Here is a 23,732-nt window from a genome sequence, read left to right on the forward strand (position 1 = left end):
AATATACGACTTCTCCAATAATTTGACACAATACAAGCATACAACGAAACAAGCAAATCAAACATTCTTGTTGTGAATACTCACAATTCACAACCCTAGCCACCATCGCCTAACCTTTGTCATTGTCTTTGCAAATTGTAGCAGCCTCCATTTTTAGTTCTTTAGATTTTGACATTGTGAACCTAAAGTAATACTAACCCCTAACGGATAAATACAGTGTGAACTGTGAAGCAGTGTAAATTGTGAATTGTGTAGGGTACTGATAATCTGATATAGTAATTATATTAAAATATTTTGTTTGATACTTTAATATTTATGTATAAGTAAAAATTAAAATAGTAAATTGTTATTATCTTAATGGGTAATCGGTTTACCCAATTACCCAATATTAAAAAATCAATACCGAACCGATAACTTAATATTTTTTTTTTATAAAACTATTAATTAATCGTTAACCCAATAACCCAATAGCAATAAACCAATAACACTTTTTCGATTCAGTTTATCGATCGGTTCAATTTTTGCACACTCCTATCTTTCATATATACATATTTATCAATATATCCCTTGAATTTATTTATTATTGTGGTGAATTTTTCGTATGCAATGATTTAATTTGTAAAATGGTTCTTAAAGTTTTTGTTTGATATTTTTAATTATGTTTAAATCATCATGTTAATATTATATCAACATTTTATTTTTTTTCTTATCTATCTATGTATAATATTGATTAGAAAATTGAATATGTACATTTAAATTTAATAAAAATAAAAATTCTTCTCTTCTCTCTCTTCCTTCTCTCTCCTCTTAGCTCATGTTTATTAACGTGGGCTGAGGTCGATAATGGCGAGGGGTTGAGGTACGGGACGAGGGCGAGGATGAGAAAGGACCCGTAATATTTTAGTTGCATTTGGAAGCTCTATTGGGGCTCGAGTACCAGCTAATTCAGACGGCAAAGGGCAATAGGAGAACACTACGATTTCGGATACTGTGTTGAACGCAGTAGAATATGGATCTATGTCAAACTCTGGGGCTGTTGCAAAAAAACTACAATTAACCACTCCCCCAAACTCTGTGGCAGCTAGGGAAGCGCAATCGAGTGGTGGAAGGGGTATTTTGGCAGAGCCAATAATCAATGGAACAGTATCGGGGACTAACAATGTGCAGCATGATGATGGGGAAATCAACAAAAATTCATGGGAAAATCTATTTAGGGGGAATCGAGCTTCTGATAATGGTATGACTCTAACTTATATCCCCCCTCAGATTTGATTGATGAAAAATCTATGGTGAAACTAGATGCAACAAGGGTTAAGAAAAAAGCTGATAAATGGAGATGTGCTCTAATTACCTATTTTGTTGGTCCTGTATCGGAATATAATGCTATGACTAGATATATTGCACAACATTGATCAAACATGGCTGCTCCTGACCTGTATCTCCATGAAGAAGGTTATTATCTTATAAAATTTCATTCAATTGAGAATATGCAAGAAGTATTTTATGTAGGGCCATTTACAGTTAACAATCAACCTGTTATCCTTAAACCTTGGTCTCCAGAGTTTGATTTTAGTGTAGAATTTCCTATTGAAATTCCCTTATGGGTGAAATTCCCAAAGTTGCCAATGAACTAACGGGGAGTGAACTCACTTAGCCGAATCGCTAGTGTTATAGGTTCTCCTATTTTGCTGATCAATGCACTACAAAGCAATCTCGCATTTCCTTTGCTCGAATGTTGATAGAGGTTAATGTAACAAATGATCTACCTGCTGAAATAACAGTGAAGGATCCTAGTGGTCGAGTGTTCTTGTAGGAAGTTACCTATGATAGCTTGATTTTTGCAAAACATATCAAGTTGTTGGCCATTCCTGTTCTAGTATCAAGCTACCACAGGAACCCAACAGGCCCCTCCTAGGAAGAATAAAGAACATGCTAAAGTCACACTTGAGTGGAAATCTAAAGGGCCTATTTCACGAGCTACCAATATAGAGGGAGTTGCTGTAACATGTTTGGGATCACACTCAACTCAGGAGATACATATGCAAGATAAGCAACAATTAGAGAGCCCAAAATCATCATCTAAGGAGAAATTTAATGTCAGTCCTGAACTTCACCATGAAAACTTTCCTTTGCTGGCAAGTGTGTCTGTTAAGAATGGATTTGAGATACTAGATGTCGAATAGAATGGTAGAAGGTGTTCTCCCCTAGACAAAGGAGGGGGATCCATATCCAAATGACTTGGCTTTTCTGAAACATTAGAGGAGTGAATAAGAGGTATAAGCAGAAAGAGCTTAAATAATACCTCATTAATAAACACATTAAATTGGCTGATATTGTTGAGACAAAGGTCAAAGAAACTAAGGCTAGAAACATTTGTGATAATGTAGCTTTTGGGTGGGACATGTTAACCAACTACTCATATGCACCAAATGGAAGGATTTGGATTATTTGGGATTCTCACTGTCATAAAGTAGGGATATTTACTAGTAGTGCCCAACTTATACACTACCAAGTAAAAGGGAGAATTGATTCTTTTCAGTGCAATCTGATTGTGATTTATGGCTATAATACTATAAAACAAAGGAAGAACTTATGGTCAGATTTAGTTACTAATTTTCAGTCTTTTCAAGGACCATGGTTGATATGTGGAGATTCTAATGCAGTACTACTACAAGATAATAGACTATTTGATAATCCTTTCACCTTTCCTGAAATTCGAGACTTCTCTGAGTGTATCCAACAAGTGCAATTGACTGAATTCAAATGGAGTGGGGAATACTATACTTGGAGCAAAAAGCAAGCTAGTTCTGAAAGAATATGGAGCAGGATTAACAGAGCTTTTGGTAATCATGATTAGATGCTGCTATAGGGTCATGTTACTCTTGAATATGATATTCCTCATATCTCAAATCATGCTCCAATTCTACTTAGTCTAAACATTATGATCTATCCCGGGAAAAGTCCTTTTAGATTCTTCAACATTTGAATTGACCATAGTGCTTTTATGGATATTGTGCAACAGGTTTGGTGCAAGGAGTTAAATCACTATAGGATGAAAAATATTTGGCTCAAACTCAAAGCTTTAAAGCCATTGTTGAAGAAGCTGAATAGAGAAGAGTTTAAAGATATTAATCTAAAGATAGAAAAGTCCAGACGGGAACTTGCAATCATTCAACAACAACTTACAATCCATAGTTCAAATGACTTGTATAGACAGGAAAACATAGTTATTCAGAATCTTGATAAATGATCACTTATTGATGAGAGTGCTCTCAGACAGAAAGAAAGAGCACAATGGATCAAGCTTGGTAATGCAAATACCAAGTATTTCTCCGTTGTGATAAAAAAGAGAAGCCAAAAGAAGCATCTTGGAGAAATTTACTCACTTTTAGGCACGAAGCTCACTGATCCCAATGGGATCAATGATGAGATTATTCTCTTCTATAAATCTCTAATGGGTTCATCTTCTACCCCTTTACTTGTAGTTAATAGAGCAGTGATGAAGAAGGTCCCTATCCTCTCTCATCAACAGAAGATCCAACTATGTAGAGATATTATTGACCAAGAGATTTTTGATGCTTTGCAGTCTATTGAGGGTGACAAAGCGCTTGGCATTGATAGTTGCAATGCACATTTCTTTCAAAATACTTGGCACATACTGAAAGATGACATTCTCCAAACTATCAAAGAATTTTTTCAGACATGTAAGCTTTATAGAGCTCTCAACTGCACAACTATTACGTTAATTCCTAAAACTGTGAGTTCTTCTAATATTAAAGAGTTCAGACCTATATTGGTAAAGTGCTTGCTGCTAGTCTCCAACCTTTTATGGCTAGTCTAATTTGTGAAGCACAGGTACCTAAGAGGAAAATTGCCGATAGTATAATCTTAGCTCATGAGCTTGTGAGGGCCTACACTAAAAAACATATCTCACCTAGATATGTCATTAAAATAGATCTCTAAAAGGCTTATGACTCTATGGAATGGATCTACCTAGAACAAGTTATGCGAGAACTAGGGTTCCCTACAAAGTTTCTAGGTTGGATTATGGAGTGTGTGAAGATAATGAACTATACTATAATGATTAATGGAGAACCCTTTGATGCAACGAAAGGATTGAGGCAAGGAGATCCAATCTCCCCTATTTGTTTGCTATAGCCATGGAGTATCTTAGTAGATTATTGAATGATCTTGAGTAATTTGATGAATTCAAGTATCATCCTAGGTGTTCAAAACTAGGTATCACACACTTGAGCTTTGCAGATGACCTCCTCTTATTTTCTAGTGCTGATCTGAACTCTGTTAGTAAGATACAACAATGTTTTAATATCTTTTATGAAGCTTCTGAATTACAAGAAAACTTGAACAAAAGTTTCATTTATTTTGGAGGCACTGCTCAGACAATACAAGCTAGTATTTTAGGTCATCTTGGTTTGACACTAGAAACTCTACCTTTCAAGTATCTAGGTATTCCTTTATCTACCAGGAAGCTTACTATTGTGCAATGAATGCCACTTATTGAGAGGATTATAACAAAAATTACCTCATGAATAGCCAAAAAATTATCTTATGCAGAAAGGATACAACTTGTCCAATCAGTTCTTTTTGGTATTCAAGCCTACTGGGCTCAGTTATTTGTTATCCCATCTAAGGTATTGAAGCTTATTGATGTCCACTGCAGAAGCTATATATGGTCAGGTACTAATACTATCACCAAGAGAGGCTTGGTGTCTTGGGAAAAAGTTTGCTCTCCAAAATCAATTGGTGGTCTCAACTTGATTAACCTTCAATTATGGAATAAGGCTGCCATTGCTAAACACTACTGGGACCTAGAGCATAAACAGGACAAGTTGTGGATCAAATGGGTACACTCCTACTATATCAAAAAGATTCCTTTCCAAGAGGTGATCATCTCCCTACAAGCTTGCTGGATGGTGAAGAAAATTCTGGAAAATAGATAAATTTACTTACAATTTCAGCCTAATACCTTGAGGGGTAAAACTATAATCAAACATCTGTACTTACACTTGCTAGGACCTCAACAAAGAGTTCAATGGAAATGCTTGATCTTTCAAAATGATGCTAGACCAAAGGCAGTCTTCGCTTTGTGGTTACAAATGCAAAACAATCTAAGCACTATAGATAGACTCAAAAAATATGGGCTAGATGTTGATTTGAAATGTGTTTGTACCAACATCTTTTTGAATCCAGAGATCATATATATACAAGGTGTTCTTTTGCTTATCAGGTCTGGTGCAAACTACTACAATGGATCAAATTAGCTCAAACTCCTTACAACAGTTGGGACTAATATATCCTGGGATCATAGGCTCTGCTAAGGGAAAAACTCAAACTGCTCAAATCTTTATGTTGGTGTACACTGAGTATGTCTATGCTATCTGATTTGAGAGAAACCAAAGGATCTTTGAAAAGAAAAGTAGGACTTGGGAATCTATTGCCAGGGAAATTGCTTATATTTGTTGTGCTAGGGCCAACCAGAAAACTATGCAAGCCATTCATCAATTTATCTTTTAGCTTTCTAGCTTAGTTTTCTTTTAGTCTTGTTGTCTTTATATTTGAGAATAGCAAACTGTGTCGTGGCTTAGCTATTGGTTCTTTGTAATTGGTATAATTTCTCTCTATAAATAATCTTAATTTAAAAGGTGCATTGATACTTGTCATTTTTCGTAATTTGACTTTAAAAAGAATTTTTTTAAAAAAAAATAGTCAAAAATATGCAATAAAATGAATTAGCCAAACATAAATTGTTTTTTCTCAAAAATACTTTTCTGAAAAGTTATTTTTAAAAAGTAATTCTAAAAATAGGAAGTTTTTAGTAATAATGTCAAACATGTTTTTAATCTTATGGTCTTAAACATGTTACGTGGAAAGATGAAATTAAAGAGTTAACAAATTAAAAGGGAAAAAATGACAACCAAATTGAAAGGAGAAGATTGTCATTTGATTTGACACAAAATTTAAGAAAAAGAGTAAGTTTTTGAAATTTATAATCTAAAACAAACATTAGATATTTGAGTGAGTATAAATTATTTCATTAAGCGGCAAAAACAGAATTTTAAAGTTAAATTCTTTCTAAATATAGAAAAATACCATTCTTTTTGAGTTGGACTAAAAGAAAAATATGTCATATAATTGAGACAGAAGGAGTAATTAAAAGAATAATTTGACGAAATGACTATTTATAATAGTACTACTTTTCCTTTCTTTGTGTCAAAGGGTTTGGTGTTGTACCCATGTTTTTCTGTGTGTCAAATCAAAGGATCATATATAAATTGCATAGCAGATCTCTTTAAAATTAACTATGTCCTCTAATTTAATTTATGTGATATATTTATTGTTTTTTAGTTGGTTTTAAAAAGAATAACATATTTTTATATTTAGTAATAATTTAATTTTAAAATATTATTTTATTTTTAACTAGATAATTTATCATATAAATATCTATGATTTATTTTATGCCATAATTTTTTTTTTAAAAAAATCTTTTTAAAATTTCATGTCAAATATTAAAATATCACAAACCGGGGAATATGAGGAGATAAGGAACCTTGCCACGCTTCCTAGTTGACAACTACACATTATTCAGAGAAAGTTTTAGATACATTGATCGCAATGACTCCTCAACTAAATCATCATCATTTTCTACCCACAACCTAACCTAACTCCATTATTATTTTTTTCTTCATGATCAAGAATCACTCTTACCAAACACCCCCTTTTCAATAATATTCACACTTTCTTTTCTTCTTTTGATCTTGTCAATGGCCATGAGGCCAAGAATGCTATTTCCAACATTAAGTCAAACAACAAATTGTCATGATGTTTGTGACTCAACCTGTCCTTCTGGGTGCTATCCATACCCTAATATGGACTATTACATGCCACCACCACCACCACTATCCGCACTATTACCACAACAACCACCAATCGAAAGGAGTAACAAAATTGTTCAGAACATCTTACCTTATATTATTATCTCCGTGGCATTGCTTGCTAGCTTGTTCCTACTCCTCACCTACTACTTAATCATCGTAAGGAATTGCTCGAATTGGAATCGTAGAAGAACGCGAGAGGAAGGAGCTAACGAGGAGTTCTTAGACGAAAATCGAGGTCCAATTATTGATCATCCAATTTGGTACATCAATACTGTGGGACTTGAACCTTGTTTAATCAATTTGATCACAATTTTCAAGTACAAAACAGGGGATAATTTGATTGATGGAACAGAGTGCTCTGTTTGTTTGAATGAATTCCAAGATAATGATTCTCTTAGGTTGTTACCTAAATGTAACCATGCCTTTCACATCCATTGTATCGATACATGGCTTAGATCACACGTGAATTGCCCGTTGTGTCGTGCTGCTATAATCTCCAACACTGCAGCACCCGTGGGATCAATCGTTCCCATCTCGAGTACTAATACGAGTCCTAATGATGACATTGGTTCACAAAGAGATGAAATTGTACAAGTGAACAACAACACATACAACAACAATCAGGCTAGAGAGGGGGAGTTTCAAGAAAACGTGAGGGTAGTGAACGGTGATCATGGTGAACTTCAAAAGAATGAACTTCCTGAAACATCGAAAAAAGATGTTGATGTATTACAACAAATGAGAAGGTCAGTCTCAATGGATTCTTCAATTGCTACAAATATAGGAATACAAATGGTTGTGTTATCAAAGGGTGAAGGTGAAAAAAGATGTGTTGAGACAAAAAGAAATGAGGAAACAAGTTCAAATTCAAGAATTCAAAGGGTTATGGACAGTGCTTCTTCAATGAAAAGATCATTTTCTTATGGTGGGAGGTCATTTTTTTCGAAAAGTAATCGAAATCACAGTTTAGTACTTCCATTGTGAATCCATTTGAGTTGTTTAATTGAGGTGATCTATATGAAATTCCTGAGTACAAATGCATAGCAGTAAGAGAAATGGGATTTATCGTATTGTACAGGTATGAGAAAAAGTTTAGTTCATAAATTAATGAAAAAATTACCTATATACACATCTTATTTTATTATAATATTTAAAATTTTCTATCATCTAAAAAAATTTCAAAAATCCATCTCGGATACATCACTCTTCACTCGTTGATACATCTCTATACCTCTTTCGGATACATCCCTCTCATATTTGATACATACCTTCCCTCTCGGATACATTTCTCCCTTATGTATCCGGATGTCTGCTAATGTATGTGGAAATCTGTATCTGAAATTTATAAATTTTGAGTTTTTTTTGTAATTTAAAAATAAAATAAAAAAATAATATCATTAACTCTTATCACTATAGGATTTGTCAACAACCTCAAGATCATCTGTAATGTTTTGTGCCCAAAATTTTAAGTAGGGAAAAGGGGTAAATATACCTTTCAAACTCTGTGATTTAGAGAGTATATACACATTGTTATAAAAATGGTATATCTATATTCTTATCGTCTAACAAATAATGCATATATATACTCATCGTCTAACAAATGTGGCATACTTTAGTTTTTTCGTTATAAGGCTGAATTCTTTTTTTAAAAAAAATCCTAAAACACTGAGTATGTCTAAATTTTACCCACCTAGCCCCTCTCCCTCTAGGCCCAGAGTATTGCTATCAATATGGGCTGACCTATCCCATCCGGAATAGCCCATACAAGTTTTGAAACTGTATGGGCTAGGTCGGGTTAATCCATTATTTTGACAAGCTAAAAAACAGTTAGTCCATCCCACAACTATGTGGCTACGGGTCGCGTCGGGCCGATCCATGTTTTTAAAAATAATATATTTTTTATAATTTTAATTTTAAAATGTTAACATAAAAATCGATAAGACAATATTATATGGTGTTACTACTTGTTAACCAAGTGTCGAATCCACGAATAAAATAATTTTAATAATACTTATTAAGTTTGACTTTAATTAAATATTTGATTGTCTGACTTCAATATGAAATCATTGTCATTTTAGGTAAACATCTTGGAAATAACTGTACAAGAAAATAATTTATATATTTGGGTTTCTGAACTTTGTAATATTTATATGCATCATTTAATACTTTGAGTTTGGACTCCTCTTGTTATTTTTAGTATTTTTTTATTTACGGACCGGCCCAACCTACATTGTTCAAGCCCTACAAACCAAAAGGCTTATTTGGGCTGGGCCAAAAACTCTTATTCTTAAAGGAAAAATTACTTGGGTGAACACTTTTTAATAAATAATTACCGATTTTAGCGATATTTTTTTATTTATTACCATCTATAGCAATACATAGCAATACTATGATAAATATGATATGTATTAAAAGTGAATTATGCATGCAATATAAATGTATTATAAGTGTTTTAAAATATATTATGCATGTTTGGTAAGAAATTGGCACAATATATTATAAGTGTATTAAAATGTGTGATAAATGTATTATCCATAATAAAACGTGTATTATATGTACTTTATAAATTATTTCGCTAATATATGTTAAAATTGTATTATAAATATATTATAAGTGTCCAATGAAAAAATGTTATTATTATAAATGATAAGTATTTTCTTAATATACTATATCTATATAAATTTTGCATTCTTAAATATGCTTTAAAAATCTTAGTCCAACTCTATTATATCACAAATTAAATTGAGCTGGCCCAACGGACCTAGGCCTTATCGACGGCTCTAGTATTTGGCTGGCACGACAGATTCCTGCCTGGCACCCTATGAATTATTTAGAAATTAAACTCTAATAGCACATTGCAACATGCTCATTAATATCTACGTAATTAATCTTTGTTTGGAAAATATTTAGAATTTTCTTTTTCAATCTACGGCACATGTAATATGTCATTTTGCTTTAAGTAGACTTTACTACCCCCAATTTCAGATGTGTTCTCCTAAAAATTGACTAGACTAGTTAGGCTTCATTAAGACAATTAGATGTGTTTAAATACATATGCTAGGCTAGCTAAGTTTCATCAAGATGGCGATTTTTTCACGAGAAGTGGGTGTTCGATTCTTCGATTCAATTTTTTCAAACTTTGATTTGATATTTTGATTTTTGTTTTGTTAATAGTGTACATCGAATACCATGCCAAATTAATTCGATTCGATTTAATTTTTGAAAAGTTTAGTTCATTTAGTTCTAGTTAGGGAATGGGTTATGGGCTTGGGAATTGAGTCGAAATTTATGGGCTTGGGAATTGGATCAAAGTACGAAATTTGAAGAAGGAAACTTACATAAATATACAATATTAAGAAAATATTTACCATTTATAGCAATAAAAAAATAATTTCACTGAACACTTATAATACATATTGCAGAGAACTATTTATAAAACATATATAATACAAGTTTTATAGATGGATAGTACATTTATCACATATTTTAATAGACTTATAATACATTATGTTAGTTTCTTACTACACAAACATAATATATATTTTAAAACACTTATAATACATTTATATTGTATGCATAATTCACTTTTAATACAAGTGTAGATTTATCATAATATTGTTATATATTGCTATAAATGGTAATAAATAAAAAATATCGCTAAAATCAGTAATTAATTTTTAAAAATCACTCAATCAAGTAATTTTTCCTTTGAAGAATGACTATTAAACTTCGATATTATTGAAGAATCAGTTACATAATATCAAGGACCGAACCAAAATATCAAATTGTTAGAAAAATTGTATTGAACTAGTATTGAAATATCAAAACTGAAGTACGAAAATTCAATTGGGTTTGATTTCTTGATATTTATGTTCATCCCTATCTGGGAGGATTTGGACGAAATCTATCTAAAATTTCAACTCATTTGCCATAGACATTATATTTTTCTTTTTTTATGTCATTAAAATTCAACAATTTATATATAACCATAAAAATAATCATTTTTCTCTATTTGCATGGTATTATTTTTTGAGGAATTTAATTAACCCCCTTTCTCCTACCTAACTCCGCCTCCCTTCTTGTACAATGGAAAAGTAGTTTCTAATGAAAATTGTCAAATACACTAAAATTATTCCCTATGTTCTCTTTTATTTGTCAAATTTTTTATAATTTAATTTTCCTTTTTACTAGTTAAATTTGACAAATTAAGAAAGTATAATTTTTTTTTACCTATTACATCCTCAATTTATTGAGAGAGTTAATATCTTTGTTATCAAAATATTTTGGATTTGGATTATGACTTTAGAGATTAAAATAGGTAAAATGATAAACTCACCATATCAATAATTAATTTCTTAATAGGTGTGTAAAGTTAAAAATTGACAAGTAAAAAGGAATGTAGGAAGTAATAGATAGCAACTATTATTGGAATTTAATTTCGAGATAGTCACTGCATTCGTAGATCTCACCAAATCACTAAACCTGACGGTTGTTCGCATGCCTAGAAAACTATTAGTTTTTCTATTGGAAGAGTTGACACTTTTAAATCCAACCATTTTCCTTGTCACTATGGAAGGAAATAATAATATGATTAAAAGAAAAGAAGGTAGTAATAAACAAATAAAAATTGATTAAAAGAAGAAAAGATGATACATATAGAAATTAAATAAACAAGAGAGATTACATTTTGAGAAAAAAATATTATTAGTTTAAAGTAGCCTCCTCTTCTTGAATTCTACCCAACAATTGGTTAACAGCCTGAGAAATTTCTTCTACTGTTGTCAGTTGGCACCCTTCTAGCTGTTCCAAATTTTCATCCATATTGCACACAATTCAAGTGAATTAGAAATATAATTAAATGTCAACGAATGGAAAGAAAAGGAAAAATAAGAGGGGAAAACTTTTTTTTTAACCTTGATATTTTTGTATCATATATATTAATAAATGTAAAATCATGTATCTTTTTAATATAAATTTTGCTTGAGTTTAGCAATGTACTGTACATGAATTTTTATGACTGAAATTAGGCAAAATTAATTGAACTTCTTACATTGGACTTCAATCATATGTACCTGAATTTTTAGTTAAATGAAACTTAATTCAGACATTGAGTTTAAAGTTAGACTTTGTCAAAAATAACTTTAAACATCGTATATTTAAAGTTATCCCGAAGTGGGTACATATGTAAAAAATAAAAATAAAAATGTTAAATCGTGGCGTCAAAATTGGGTATTCATGCACTTATCACCTAATAGTAAGAGAACTTTTACAATATTATATCAACTACAATAGATTTTAACTTATATACACCAATATTATGTCACACTAAAGATATTTATAGGTAAATTCTCTCTAATGAGAGTATCTGTTATTTTTGAAAATAAGATAAATTATCTACTTTATCAAGTAAAAGTAATCTGATAGTATTAAAATTCTTGAGAGTTAGAGTTAGTCTAATCTACTATTTTATTCTAATTTAATTATGACTCTTATGGTGACATTATAATTAGTTTAAATTTGGTGTAAACACATAATGCGAGTAAATGTAGGTACCAAATAATATGGAGAGATGCAAAAAATTAATGACAAACCTTAGCACTGATGGAGTAAAGAACCATTTGGTCATGAACAACAGTGACATTAAGGTGAAGAATAGTTAGCCACAAGCACTGAAGGCCAACTACTATATTCATGAGCTGTTTTGATCTTCTCTTTGAAAGTATTTTGAGGTTGACATGACTCTCTACCAAGTTCACTTGTATGTCGTGAGTCATCGTTCGCGGTCGAGAAATCTCGGCAGCAGATGACTCACATGAATAATTTGAGTGTCGTAGGAAAGAGAAAAATGATGATATATCACGTTTTTTGACATGACTCTCTACCAAGTTCACTTGTATGTCGTGAGTCATCGTTCGCGGTCGAGAAATCTCGGCAGCAGATGACTCACATGAATAATTTGAGTGTTGTAGGAAAGAGAAAAATGATGATATATCACGTTTTTTGAGATGAGAAATTAATGTCTTTTGAGCTTGTAGAGTTTGGAGATTATGTTCTAGCTCTTTTACAAAGTTTATGGCTCCTCCAATTATTGATGCTTGGTCCGCCTGAAATTCATAAAAAATCCTTTAATGAATTTCACCATAACTAATTAAACTATACACAACAAGGTTAAATACTAGAAATTATACGAAATATTTTTAAAGGATTGTATGAAGTTAATTAAAAATAAAGTTATATTAGATTGAAATTGAAGTTGAGTTTAGAAATTAATTTTATTTTAAAAAATAAATATATATTTATAAATAAAAAATATTGTTTTACTTCAAATACAATTGAAAGTAATATTTTTATTTCACTAGTACTTCAAAATTGACGGCCAAAAATTAAATTTGAATGTAATTGATACTCCTAGTAATTACAGTTTGGCCAAATAATTACTTAGTCAACTTGAAAATAGATGCAATTTTATTTAAGAAAGGAAAGAAACTTTTATTAAAAATCGTAATTGAATAACATACCTTTTGAACGTAGGAAGATGGCATCAAAGATCGAAGAAGATTAAGATATTCATTCATTTGTTTTCGCCGATTTCGCTCCACAGCAATATGTATCATTCTCTGATTTTTATTATTACATGTTCGTTTCCTTTTCCTCGTGCTACACCTTGAAGAATTTGAATTTGCTGAAGAACCCTCCAAAATAAGCTGATTATTATTACTCTCCCCAACAATATTGCAATCTCCTATCACTTGATTTTGCATCGTTGAATAATTACAAGATGAAGGGTACTCCCAATTGTTGCCAAGAAAGGAACTTTCTTGCTCTCCATAGCCATAAAATTCTTTACAAACATAGCCATTATATTGTTCTTGAGGGCAAACCACTGTCTCTAATGCCATGATATTTTTTTTAAAGATTAAAATAAATGGTTTTTAATGTTTTTCTCCAAAGAATTCCAAATGACCAAAGAGGGAGAAAGAAGATCAAAGGAGAGAGAGAGAGAAGAGAAGAGAGCTCCTGAATTTGCACTTTTGTAATAGTATATGAGTTCAAGGGAAGATACAATTAGAGGTTGTTTGGCTTAACTTATTTAAAATAGTGTATAAGTTGTCTTAGATAAGATAAGTGAAACAGACTCAATTATTATTTTGGAGTTATTTTAAGCACAAAATGGTTTTAAATTGGCCAGCAAAATATTCAAAAAAAGCTGAAAACAGCTAATAAGCGAATCCAAACGGGCTCTTAATACTACAACCACAACATATTCAGCACAATACAACATGTGGAATCTAGATAGAGTGATACGTACACAATCTTATTCCTATCTTACAAAGGTGGAGAAACTATTTTCGATAGGTATTCAGCTCAACTAAAACATAATAAAACCCAATATGAAAAAGGGACACAATAGTGAAGTTCATTGAAGCAAAAGAAATTACAACAAGTCAAAATAAAATCGAAGAACAAGATAGTAAATGAGTAATAATCATAAGGCAAATTAGTTAGACAATATTTGATTATCTATTAATTTTTTTCTTAATCCCTGACTCTCATTATTTCTTAGCTAAGATCATGTTTTCGATAAGTTGTAAGTATGAGTTAAAGTTGCGATAGAAATTAAAAATTCTTTACAAGAATTACTATATTAATTAAATAAGATTGAGATAGAAGTTGATGTGGGACCTAAGGTAGACTTAACACAATCGAACACAAGACAAATGCCACACAATTAATTAATTAATTAGTAAGCAAAACATTTACAAGTGGGTCACCGGGTAATCCGGAATTCATCAATAAGTACACACATGAGCTGAACAATTTAAGCAAAATAAATAATATTACTAGTCAAATATTTAATTTTCCCATTTTGAATATTATAATTAATTTTGAGGATTAAGTTCAGCGATTATAAAACTGTTGCATAATTTAGAAATGTAAAGAAAATAAATCAAATTCAAAAAATAATATGACTATCACAAAAATTAAATGTGTAACTGACAATTTCGTCATAATACAGAAATTATTATGCCTTTTCACACTATTGTATGTGTACGTCTGGCTAGGAATGACTTCTATGTTATCATGTTTGCAAGGACACTAAACTAATCAATTTTGTACAAATATGAAAAGCAAATAAAAGAGGATTTTGTATCGTCACGTACTTAAAACCAGTTAACACCAAGAGGGAGTTAAATGATTTATATTCATGGTTTCATTTAGAATATTGCAGGACACCAATAAAAGAAAAGAGAATGAAACTGGCTGACGATTGAGAAGCAATAACCACAGTATAATTCGACAAGTGAAGTCTAAATATGATGATATGTATGCAGCTTTGATGGAGGTATATAGGTTGTTTTCGGTGGATCCTTAACTAAAAAGAAATTAAATTTGCTATCTTTGGAATTTGAAAAATGTGTTCAAACGGACTATCCATTAATATATTAAGCAAGCATTCTCTTGTATTATAAGAAGGCCTATGTTTTTTTCTAAAAAAATATATTATTGATTGGGGTTGAGGTTGATTTGACATGATTTGTATTTAAAAAAGGGTCAAATCTAACGTTGAATTATGTTAAATGATCTGGATTTGCTCCAAAATTTCAAAAAAGAGGATTACTATTTCAACTACAATAATAACATCGTCATCTTCAATGCTCCGAACTTCCAACGACAATCATTGATTTACAACAATGATGAATGAGTAAAATGAAATCTCCACAACTTAACAATGTTTATGTAACAACCTGCTTCCGTCGTTAGGATATGCCAATGGAAAAGGATTTTGGGCCAGAACTTCGGGTAGTAACTTCCGCAAATTTGAGCCTAGGCCAGACTTGGACGTATTCTGAGTCAGGTGAAGTATAGGGTGATCACGTGAATGATGGGAGGTCAAATTTGTAATTTGATTGGATAGTTTGATTGCAAAGACGATACAGAGCATTTACAGCTTCGCGGAATCGCATTCGGGCGAGTAAAACTCCCGAAATCGAAGTTGGCGTGAAGGTTATATTTTAATACGTCTTTGAAATGGAGTGTGTTTTGAAATGGGAGCTTGGAGAACAAAATCCGAGCTCACTGTTCCCGCATATCCCGCCAGAGCGGGATCTGTCCCGCCAGAGCGGACAATCGCGACTTAAATCATGAAAAAGACTTGAAACGAACTTTTCTGCAATAATCAGTTTCTAAAACCCCAAGAGGCGACCTAGGGCGATTTCCATTGATTTTCCACGGATTTCCACGCTTAAGGTAAGGTTTTTACTCCCTAGATTCATACTTTGATTCTTATAAACTAGAAGTATGGGTGATAATCATTGGGGGAGGGTTTGAACCGAAAATCTATGGTGGAAAATAGCCCTAGGGTAAGATCGCATATCCCGCCAGAGCGGGATCTGTCCCGCCAGAGCGGACAATCGCGACTTAAATCATGAAAAAGACTTGAAACGAACTTTTCTGCAATAATCAGTTTCTAAAACCCCAAGAGGCGACCTAGGGCGATTTCCATTGATTTTCCACGGATTTCCACGCTTAAGGTAAGGTTTTTACTCCCTAGATTCATACTTTGATTCTTATAAACTAGAAGTATGGGTGATAATCATTGGGGGAGGGTTTGAACCGAAAATCTATGGTGGAAAATAGCCCTAGGGTAAGATTAGGATCATGGGTTTGGCCTAGGGAATGAAATTGTGCTATATTTCTTGATAGTTAGGTCATTGTATTGATCCTGTAACACCCCTCAAAATTTTCCCTAAGATTCGGGCCTTCTTTGTATACGTGTGGGGCCCATCGTATTTATTTCGAAGTATGTGCTTGAGTTAAGATGAGTCCCTGAGAAATTAGGAGCGTTGGAGGTGATGTGGGGTCATTGAGGACCCCTAGGACCGAGCTAAGTCCAAGAGATCCGTTGTGGCTAAGTTTAGGACGAGTTCATGTGAGGGTCGACTTTTAACGACCCTATCTTTTGAAAAGCGTCAATCTGGGTGGACCACGACCTATCAAATTAAAGGTCGTCGAGTCTTCTTTCCAACGCCACCAAGAACGTAAATTTTGGAGTTCGGAGTCAAAAGATATGACGATCCTAAGATGAACTAGCACGACAGGAATTTCATTTTTTGGCCTGAGTTGCAACTGCTGGGGAAATGGCCTTGGCGCTGTAAGGGTGCGACGCGCCACTATCGCGCCAGAAACATGCCTCAGTATTTTGGTCCCTGGCGCGACGCGCCACTAAAAGTTGTGCAGGGTTTTTCAGGCTAAATTCCCAAAATTCAGAACAATGGGCTTGGCGCTATAAGGGCGCGATGCGCCACTATCGCGCCAGAAACATGCCTCAGTAGTTTGGTCCCTGGCGCGACGCGCCACTAAAAGTTGTGCAGGTTTTAGGCGTGATTGGCCTTGGCGCTGTAAGGGCGCGACGCGCCACTATCGCGCCAAGGGCGTTTTAGCCTATTTTCAGAACTTTTGAGAAGGGGCAATTTGGGAACTTACCCAAATTATATATATGTAACCCTTGGTCTTTTGGGAACCCATTTGGCAGCCCCCATTCTCTCTCTCTAAAAAGCCCTATGAGCTTCTCTCTCTCTCTCTTCTTCATCTTCTCCATTTCCAACAAAAAGAGTCCAAGAGCTTCAAGATTTGAGTCCCCCATTGAAGACCCAACATCAAGGTTTCTTCAAAGTCTTCAAACAAGGTATGTAAGGCTATCCAAAACATGGACTAAGTTCACCCATGTGCCCTATTCTTGCTTGAGGTTAGATACTCATGAAAAATAGAGTTCTTGGTATGGTGTAGGTCTATATGAACTTTGTCTCCTATTTATATAATGCTATATGTGTTGATGTTGTTGAGCCAAGAAGTCCTTAAATTCCTTCATGATTAGTATGAATTGATGGAGATGAATTGTTGTTATGTTTTGTTGACCTCTTTAGCCATGTGAATATGTTGTTTAAGTCAATTTCCTTAAATGCGCTATTCTATTTGAATGGTTGAGTTGAAGTCATAGAGTTGTGTTAAATCTTGAGGAGATGTCATAAATGTTCATATAGAGAAGGCTTGATTGAGTTGATATGAGGAAGGAATTGGCAAGTGGACAAGGTCCTAAATGAGACTTGTCATTGTGCCTCAATTGAATTGCAAATGAGAACCGAGTTGATGAGGTGGTATTGTACCACATAAAACTAGCCGTGAGGGCTTGTTTGAGATGATTTGAGGAGTCTTATGAGCATAGAGTCATGGGAGGAGTATCGAGCACCGAAGCGGGTGAGAGTATAGTCCATACTCGAACCCCAGAAACTACGCCGCCAACGTAGGTAGGGATGGAACCGTTAAAGTCGGATGCTTCCCGAGGGATTGGAACCGTTAAAGTCGGATGTTTCCCGTGGGATCGAACCGTTAAAGTCGGATGTTTCCCATTTGTATTGTCCTGAAATGATAGGACTTGACTAATCGATGGTACTCATGATTAGAGAGGCGTTCATACCCTGGCAAGGTATGGACAGACGTGGCAACAACGTCGGATTGTTGTACTATCACCGGCTCATAGGTGATGGTTGTCGGTTAAGAGAAACTCCCATTTAGGCCTTGTTAGTGCTCCGAGTCAGTTGAGTTAAGTGGCTTATGAGTTAGTCATGTCTAAACTATTCTTGTTGGACTTAGGACATTGAGTGAGTTGTGATGTATACATGTATGAGTTGAGGTCCTGAGTTGATATTGATGTTTTCTTAATGTGGTTTCATCCGGCCATTTTACATACTCGTACATTCCATGTACTGACGTCATTTGGCCTGCATCGTTTCATAATGCAGAGACAGGTACTAGGGATCATCAACCGGCGCTCCGTTGAAGATCCACATACACTTCCAGCCAGTCGGTGAGTCCTTCTAGTTCCCGGAGGATATTGGGCCTTCTTGTACAGTTTTGTTATCTCTTCTTTTATTTAGATTGTTGGTAGCCATGGGCTTGTCATTGACACCTTTTAGACTTGAATAGAGGCTTCGTAGACTGGAGTGTGGGGAGGATTAAACTGTTATCTTGAGGAGTCTTAATTTACTATTCTTGTTGGGTTGTAAATGTTTAGCCTTCGGCCCTTATAGTATGAAAAGTATTTCATTAATTGAGTTCCGCTAAGGAAATGTGAATGAATGAATGAGTGACTGGACCAGGTGGTTCGCTCGGAGGTCAGAAATGGCCTTCGGGTGTCGGTTACGTCTAGGGTACCCTCCCGAGATGTGACAGATCCTTAATATGTATTTAATGTTTCTAGACCAAGAACGAGAAGAACAAACCCGGAAAGGGAAGACTCTTGCATTGTAAGGTTGAGAAAGTTTGAATTTGTGGTAGGTGATGGTCTAGTTTCCCGTATGTGTTTTATATACTTGTTAAGTTGCTTAATGATATGCATGCATGTATATGAATAAGGAAACATGCTACATTATGCGTGAAATGATCGTTTGCTGGCCTGTTATTGTGATTAACCTATTCTTGGTGGTATAGAGTTGTAAATATTGAATGTTCTTGTGATTATGATATCTTGAGATTGGGTGTCACATTTCGATACATAATTTGGATCGGATGTCATGTTCCGACACATACTTGGATCGGGTGTCACATTCCGACACAAAGTTGATTGTTTGTAGGTCCTTTAAGAGGACTCTTGTGTGAAAATTATAGCATGTGGAAGATATTGAGTTGTGATATTGAGATGTTGTTGACTTATTCTGTATATGTATATGCCTATAACGTTGAATTTAATTATCTATGATCCGCCTATTGTCTAACCGCGTGATCCTACCAGTATACCGTTGTCTTTTGTGTACTAATACTACACTTGCTCTATCTTTTTGTTGAGTACATGACATATTCAGTTGGTTGCGGAGAAACCTCATCTAGAGGAGTGATCGTGTCTTCTAGTTCAAGGGTGAACTGTTCCTTTAGGCTGCCGTGGACTCTATCGTTATTCTAGTTCTTTTCTTTTCTATGTCTTATGTGTTCAGACAAGGTTTTTATTTATTACTGGTTTCTATTTGGAGTTGTACTCCTGTTCTAGACTTGTTAGTTAGAGTTTTGGTACGATGACGTACAGTTTCTAGGATGTGTTTACTTCTACATTTCGTTGTTATTAACATGGTTGACTAAGTTTATGGGAACTCATCATTATTTTTGTTTTATTCCTGCTTCCGCAAGTCTTTAATTGTTATCTCCTAAGGTTTGATAAGTTGGGCTGTAGAAATGGTTCTCCCACTGGAATAAGTATTGTAGGTGCCAGTCACGGCCAGTTGGAGTCGTGATAATTTATGCGCAAATTGAGACCATTTGGCTTAGTTTAAGAACAATTTTGACCCTTTTTATGTTAAAAAGTTTTCGCCAGTAGTTAATAACGACATGTACCAATCTAATAAGTCATAACAGTAGTGATATATTTGACCCCAATTTTTAATAAAGGGTAAATTTGGATTATTTCACAAAGTAAAAAAGGCAAATTTGGATATTTTTCCTTCCTCCGTTGAAGGTGTGTATAATGTATTCTCTCTGTCCAATAATAGTTGTTCATTGATTTAAGGATTAAGAATAGTTGACATAAGGATTAAGAAGCAGTAAATGATAGGGATAATTTTACCAAGTCACTCTTATTAAATACAAGTCATCTAAACATTGAAAAATGAATAGTAGTTAATAACAAGGGTAAAATAGACATATCATGATAGATTATTTATTGGTTTCCTAAACTGAACAAGTATTATTGAAAATTTCAAAATAATACAGTGGACAAATAAAGATGGACGGAGTAAGTGCAAAATAAAATATCAAAATTAGAAACTTACTACATTATTGTACTAAAAAAAGGACTCACTCTTTGGAATTCCTCGATTACCCTTTCTAATGGAATATTTACTTGGCTTTGTTCATCTTAAGCTAAATTATTTTGTCTTCCAAACATTGACAACTATTGGTGCTTAACTAACATACACTTAATTAGTTAATACATTATTAAAAACCCAAGATTAACAGATTCGATTACTGATTAAAGTTGTACCAGTAGTTGATTTAAAAATGATTAGAGAACAATATACAATGCAACTTGACTTAGGTTTATTATTTTATAATGGAATCAGTATGATTCTGTTCAGATTTCTTAGGAAAAGCTACACGTAAACAATTGAAGAAAGTTTCTCTGTCTGTATATTATTTTAATAATGGAACAGTATTTTTTTTGAATTGTTGCTTGTCGTTTTCCCATATAATTATTGAGTAATCCGTATTTATTTATTTGGACTTCATTACTATATAATACTTCTTCCGTTACTTTTAGTTGTAACAATTTTCTTTTTAAAAATCAAATAATATAAACTTTGACTAATTTTTTAATATATATAATATATATTTTTTTATTATATTAATATAAAAAAGAAAATGCAATTTAGTACTTTTTATAAAGTTTTTTAAAATCTAAATTGATATAAAAAGGAATAAATAATTTTAAAACTTGTGATTTTTGACATGACATAATATATATTAGATATTTTGTTGTTGTACAACTTTTGAGACTTACTCTTTAACGAGTGAGCATAATTACACAAATGAGGTTTGAAGAGGATAAGGTTTACGTTGATTTTACTCATAACATTTTTTCTGATAGTCTTATTGTATTAAACATGAAATAACATATATATGATTATAAAAAAAAAATTCCTTAGGGATAAAATGGACAATATAAAATTAATTGTTTTTCAATTTAAAAATTTGTGATTCTTTTTTAATTAATAGACGTAAATAAAAGGAGGTGACGTAAATTAGAACCGAGAGAATATATAAAACTTGTGATACTTTTTCGATAGAATATTGACTTGGCTTTTGTTCTTCTTGAGCTATAGATGTTAATTTATTTTCTCTTCCAAAATAAATGACATAGAAATAAGAAGAAAAATCCAAAATATATATTCTAACTGGCATATACTTTGAATGTATCATGAAAACATATCAGTTTAATATATTCGAGACAGACTTATTTAAGTTGAATACCCTATTAAGAAGACGATAATAACAGGATAATGCAGCTTAATTAGCGCTTATTAATATATTGATGAGATAGGTAGGATTCCTTTTAGATTTTCTTAGACAAATTAAGCTACATATGAACACTTTGACTAACTCACCAACAAGATTGTCGTGGAGTGATAAAATTTTTTTATTCTTAATCAAAGGTTTTGAGTTCGAGTTTATCTGGATATAAAGTCATCTTTGTTAGGGGGAGTTTCCCTAGTATTGAACTTCTGGTGCGAATTCAAATTTAATAATAAAACTTCAAATATAGATACCTGACATTTCATGAACATAAAAAACTTTGAAAGAAACTCTTTTTTTTTCTATGTGAGAAAATGATACTCTCCTCAAGATTTTCGAGATCAAATTTGGATAATTTTACCATCAAATTATCAAATTTGTTTGTAATACTTACGAATTAAATTAATTAATATAACATATTACTAACGACTAAACAAAGTATACTTGACGGTTTGGCCGAGTGGTCTAAGGCGCCAGATTTAGGCTCTGGTCCGAAAGGGCGTGGGTTCAAATCCCACAGCCGTCACATTTTTGCTATGAAAAAATAACATTGACATAATTTTTTTAAAGTTTTGTATTAAAACAAATTAGAGTTAAATTTTGTATTTAAATTTTTTTTAAATTAGAACCTATATTTGAACATACATTAGTTTCTATTCGTTCCTTAGTCTCTATTTTTGTATTATTTTCCATGATAAAGAAAAATGACATTAAAGGTGTGCCTTAATGATCAATAAATTTGATCGACAAAATATAAGATCTCATGTTTAAATCTAAATGGAAGCAAAAATACTAGATAATTTCTATTCGTTTATCAAAATTTTGGTATATAGAGTTATATGATATTTTAACCAGCTAGTGTTGCTAATAGCAATATCTTGTGAAATTAATCAAGAATTCTGCAAAACTAGCTCAAATACGTGATTATTAAAAAAAAATTGAGAAACAAAAATGGCTCTTGGAAACTCAGTAAGGTCCTTAAAGGGTTAAGATCTAAACAAACCCTTTTTTCCTCATTAAAAATCTTTGTTCTAATCAGATTTAATTTTGACTTGGGAATTCTATCAATAGTGCTATAATTAATATAAAACTTAGGTTTTGTCATTAGAGGTGGGAACACTGAACCCTATTTTCATTCTGTTTTTTCCCCTGTCTTTGTCAGTTAAATCTTGATTAGTATTATATTGTACATGTCCTTATAATTACAACTCATCATCTAAGAAAACAACAAAATTGACCCTACTTTAGGCACTTAATTAATGTTTATTAATTAAATACTAATAGCATGTGTTATTTAGCGCAAAGCATGGTTAGAGGCAGAAAAATGTCAATTCAGCTGCCAAAAAAATACTTATTATAAAATATATTAACTTAACAAAATAAAAAGGAGAGAGTAAAATAAAAAAAAAGAGAACAGAGGAGAGAAAACGTCTGTATGTTGCAGTATCTCACTCTTTAGAGCTTGACTATATTTATAGCCACAAAAAAATGACAATTTGATAGGCAAGTTGCCTAGTGGGACATCCACTAGTGACAACTTTCAAAATACTCCCCCTTGGATGTAAACGTGTAATAAAATTTTTTTTACAAGAAATAATATACATAGTTATCCTGAATACCCATAAATGTTGTGCCTCGTTAAAACTTTACTAGAAAAAACCCAGTGGGAAAAGAGAATTCTTTAAATTGAAGAATCTTTTGGTTCTTCAAAGATTGTCCACGTGAACTCTCAATTATTTTGCGCATCATATTAGAACCGGGATGGCCCAACCGGTCATG

General features: G+C 32.8%; 3 protein-coding genes and 1 non-coding gene across 8 annotated transcripts; 3 read left to right on the forward strand and 1 right to left on the reverse strand.

Moving 5' to 3' along the window:
• The first annotated feature begins 768 nt into the window (after positions 1-768).
• On the forward strand, positions 769-5,547 carry LOC129880314 (uncharacterized). Of its 5 annotated transcripts, XR_008765366.1 has the most exons (3): positions 769-1,237; positions 3,023-3,704; positions 4,682-5,547. XR_008765366.1 is itself a non-coding variant. In XM_055954293.1 (2 exons), the coding sequence occupies exons 1-2, from the start codon at positions 1,018-1,020 to the stop codon at positions 5,401-5,403; spliced, it is 375 nt and encodes a 124-aa protein (XP_055810268.1). In that variant the 5' UTR covers positions 774-1,017; the 3' UTR covers positions 5,404-5,547. The 5 variants fall into 5 exon arrangements, 1 of the variants encoding a protein (XP_055810268.1); XR_008765363.1 differs by having other exon boundaries at positions 3,023-5,547; XR_008765365.1 differs by having other exon boundaries at positions 3,587-5,547.
• A 1,009-nt stretch (positions 5,548-6,556) lies between these two features.
• Positions 6,557-8,331, forward strand: LOC129889677 (RING-H2 finger protein ATL52-like). Its single transcript, XM_055965092.1, has one exon. The coding sequence runs from the start codon at positions 6,783-6,785 to the stop codon at positions 7,878-7,880; it is 1,098 nt and encodes a 365-aa protein (XP_055821067.1). The 5' UTR covers positions 6,557-6,782; the 3' UTR covers positions 7,881-8,331.
• Positions 8,332-11,519: 3,188 nt separating this feature from the next.
• LOC129889687 (transcription factor bHLH96-like) lies at positions 11,520-13,924 on the reverse strand. The gene is made up of 3 exons (XM_055965101.1): positions 13,415-13,924; positions 12,488-13,000; positions 11,520-11,696 (listed from the first exon to the last, which is right to left on the reverse strand). The coding sequence occupies exons 1-3, from the start codon at positions 13,793-13,795 to the stop codon at positions 11,601-11,603; spliced, it is 990 nt and encodes a 329-aa protein (XP_055821076.1). The 5' UTR covers positions 13,796-13,924; the 3' UTR covers positions 11,520-11,600.
• Positions 13,925-22,399: 8,475 nt separating this feature from the next.
• Positions 22,400-22,479, forward strand: TRNAL-UAG (transfer RNA leucine (anticodon UAG)). The gene has a single exon. It is a non-coding gene; the product is annotated as a tRNA-Leu (tRNA).
• Positions 22,480-23,732: the final 1,253 nt, after the last annotated feature.

The sequence above is a fragment of the Solanum dulcamara genome, chromosome 1 (assembly GCF_947179165.1).
Source record: "Solanum dulcamara chromosome 1, daSolDulc1.2, whole genome shotgun sequence".
Taxonomy (NCBI): Eukaryota; Viridiplantae; Streptophyta; class Magnoliopsida; order Solanales; family Solanaceae; genus Solanum; species Solanum dulcamara.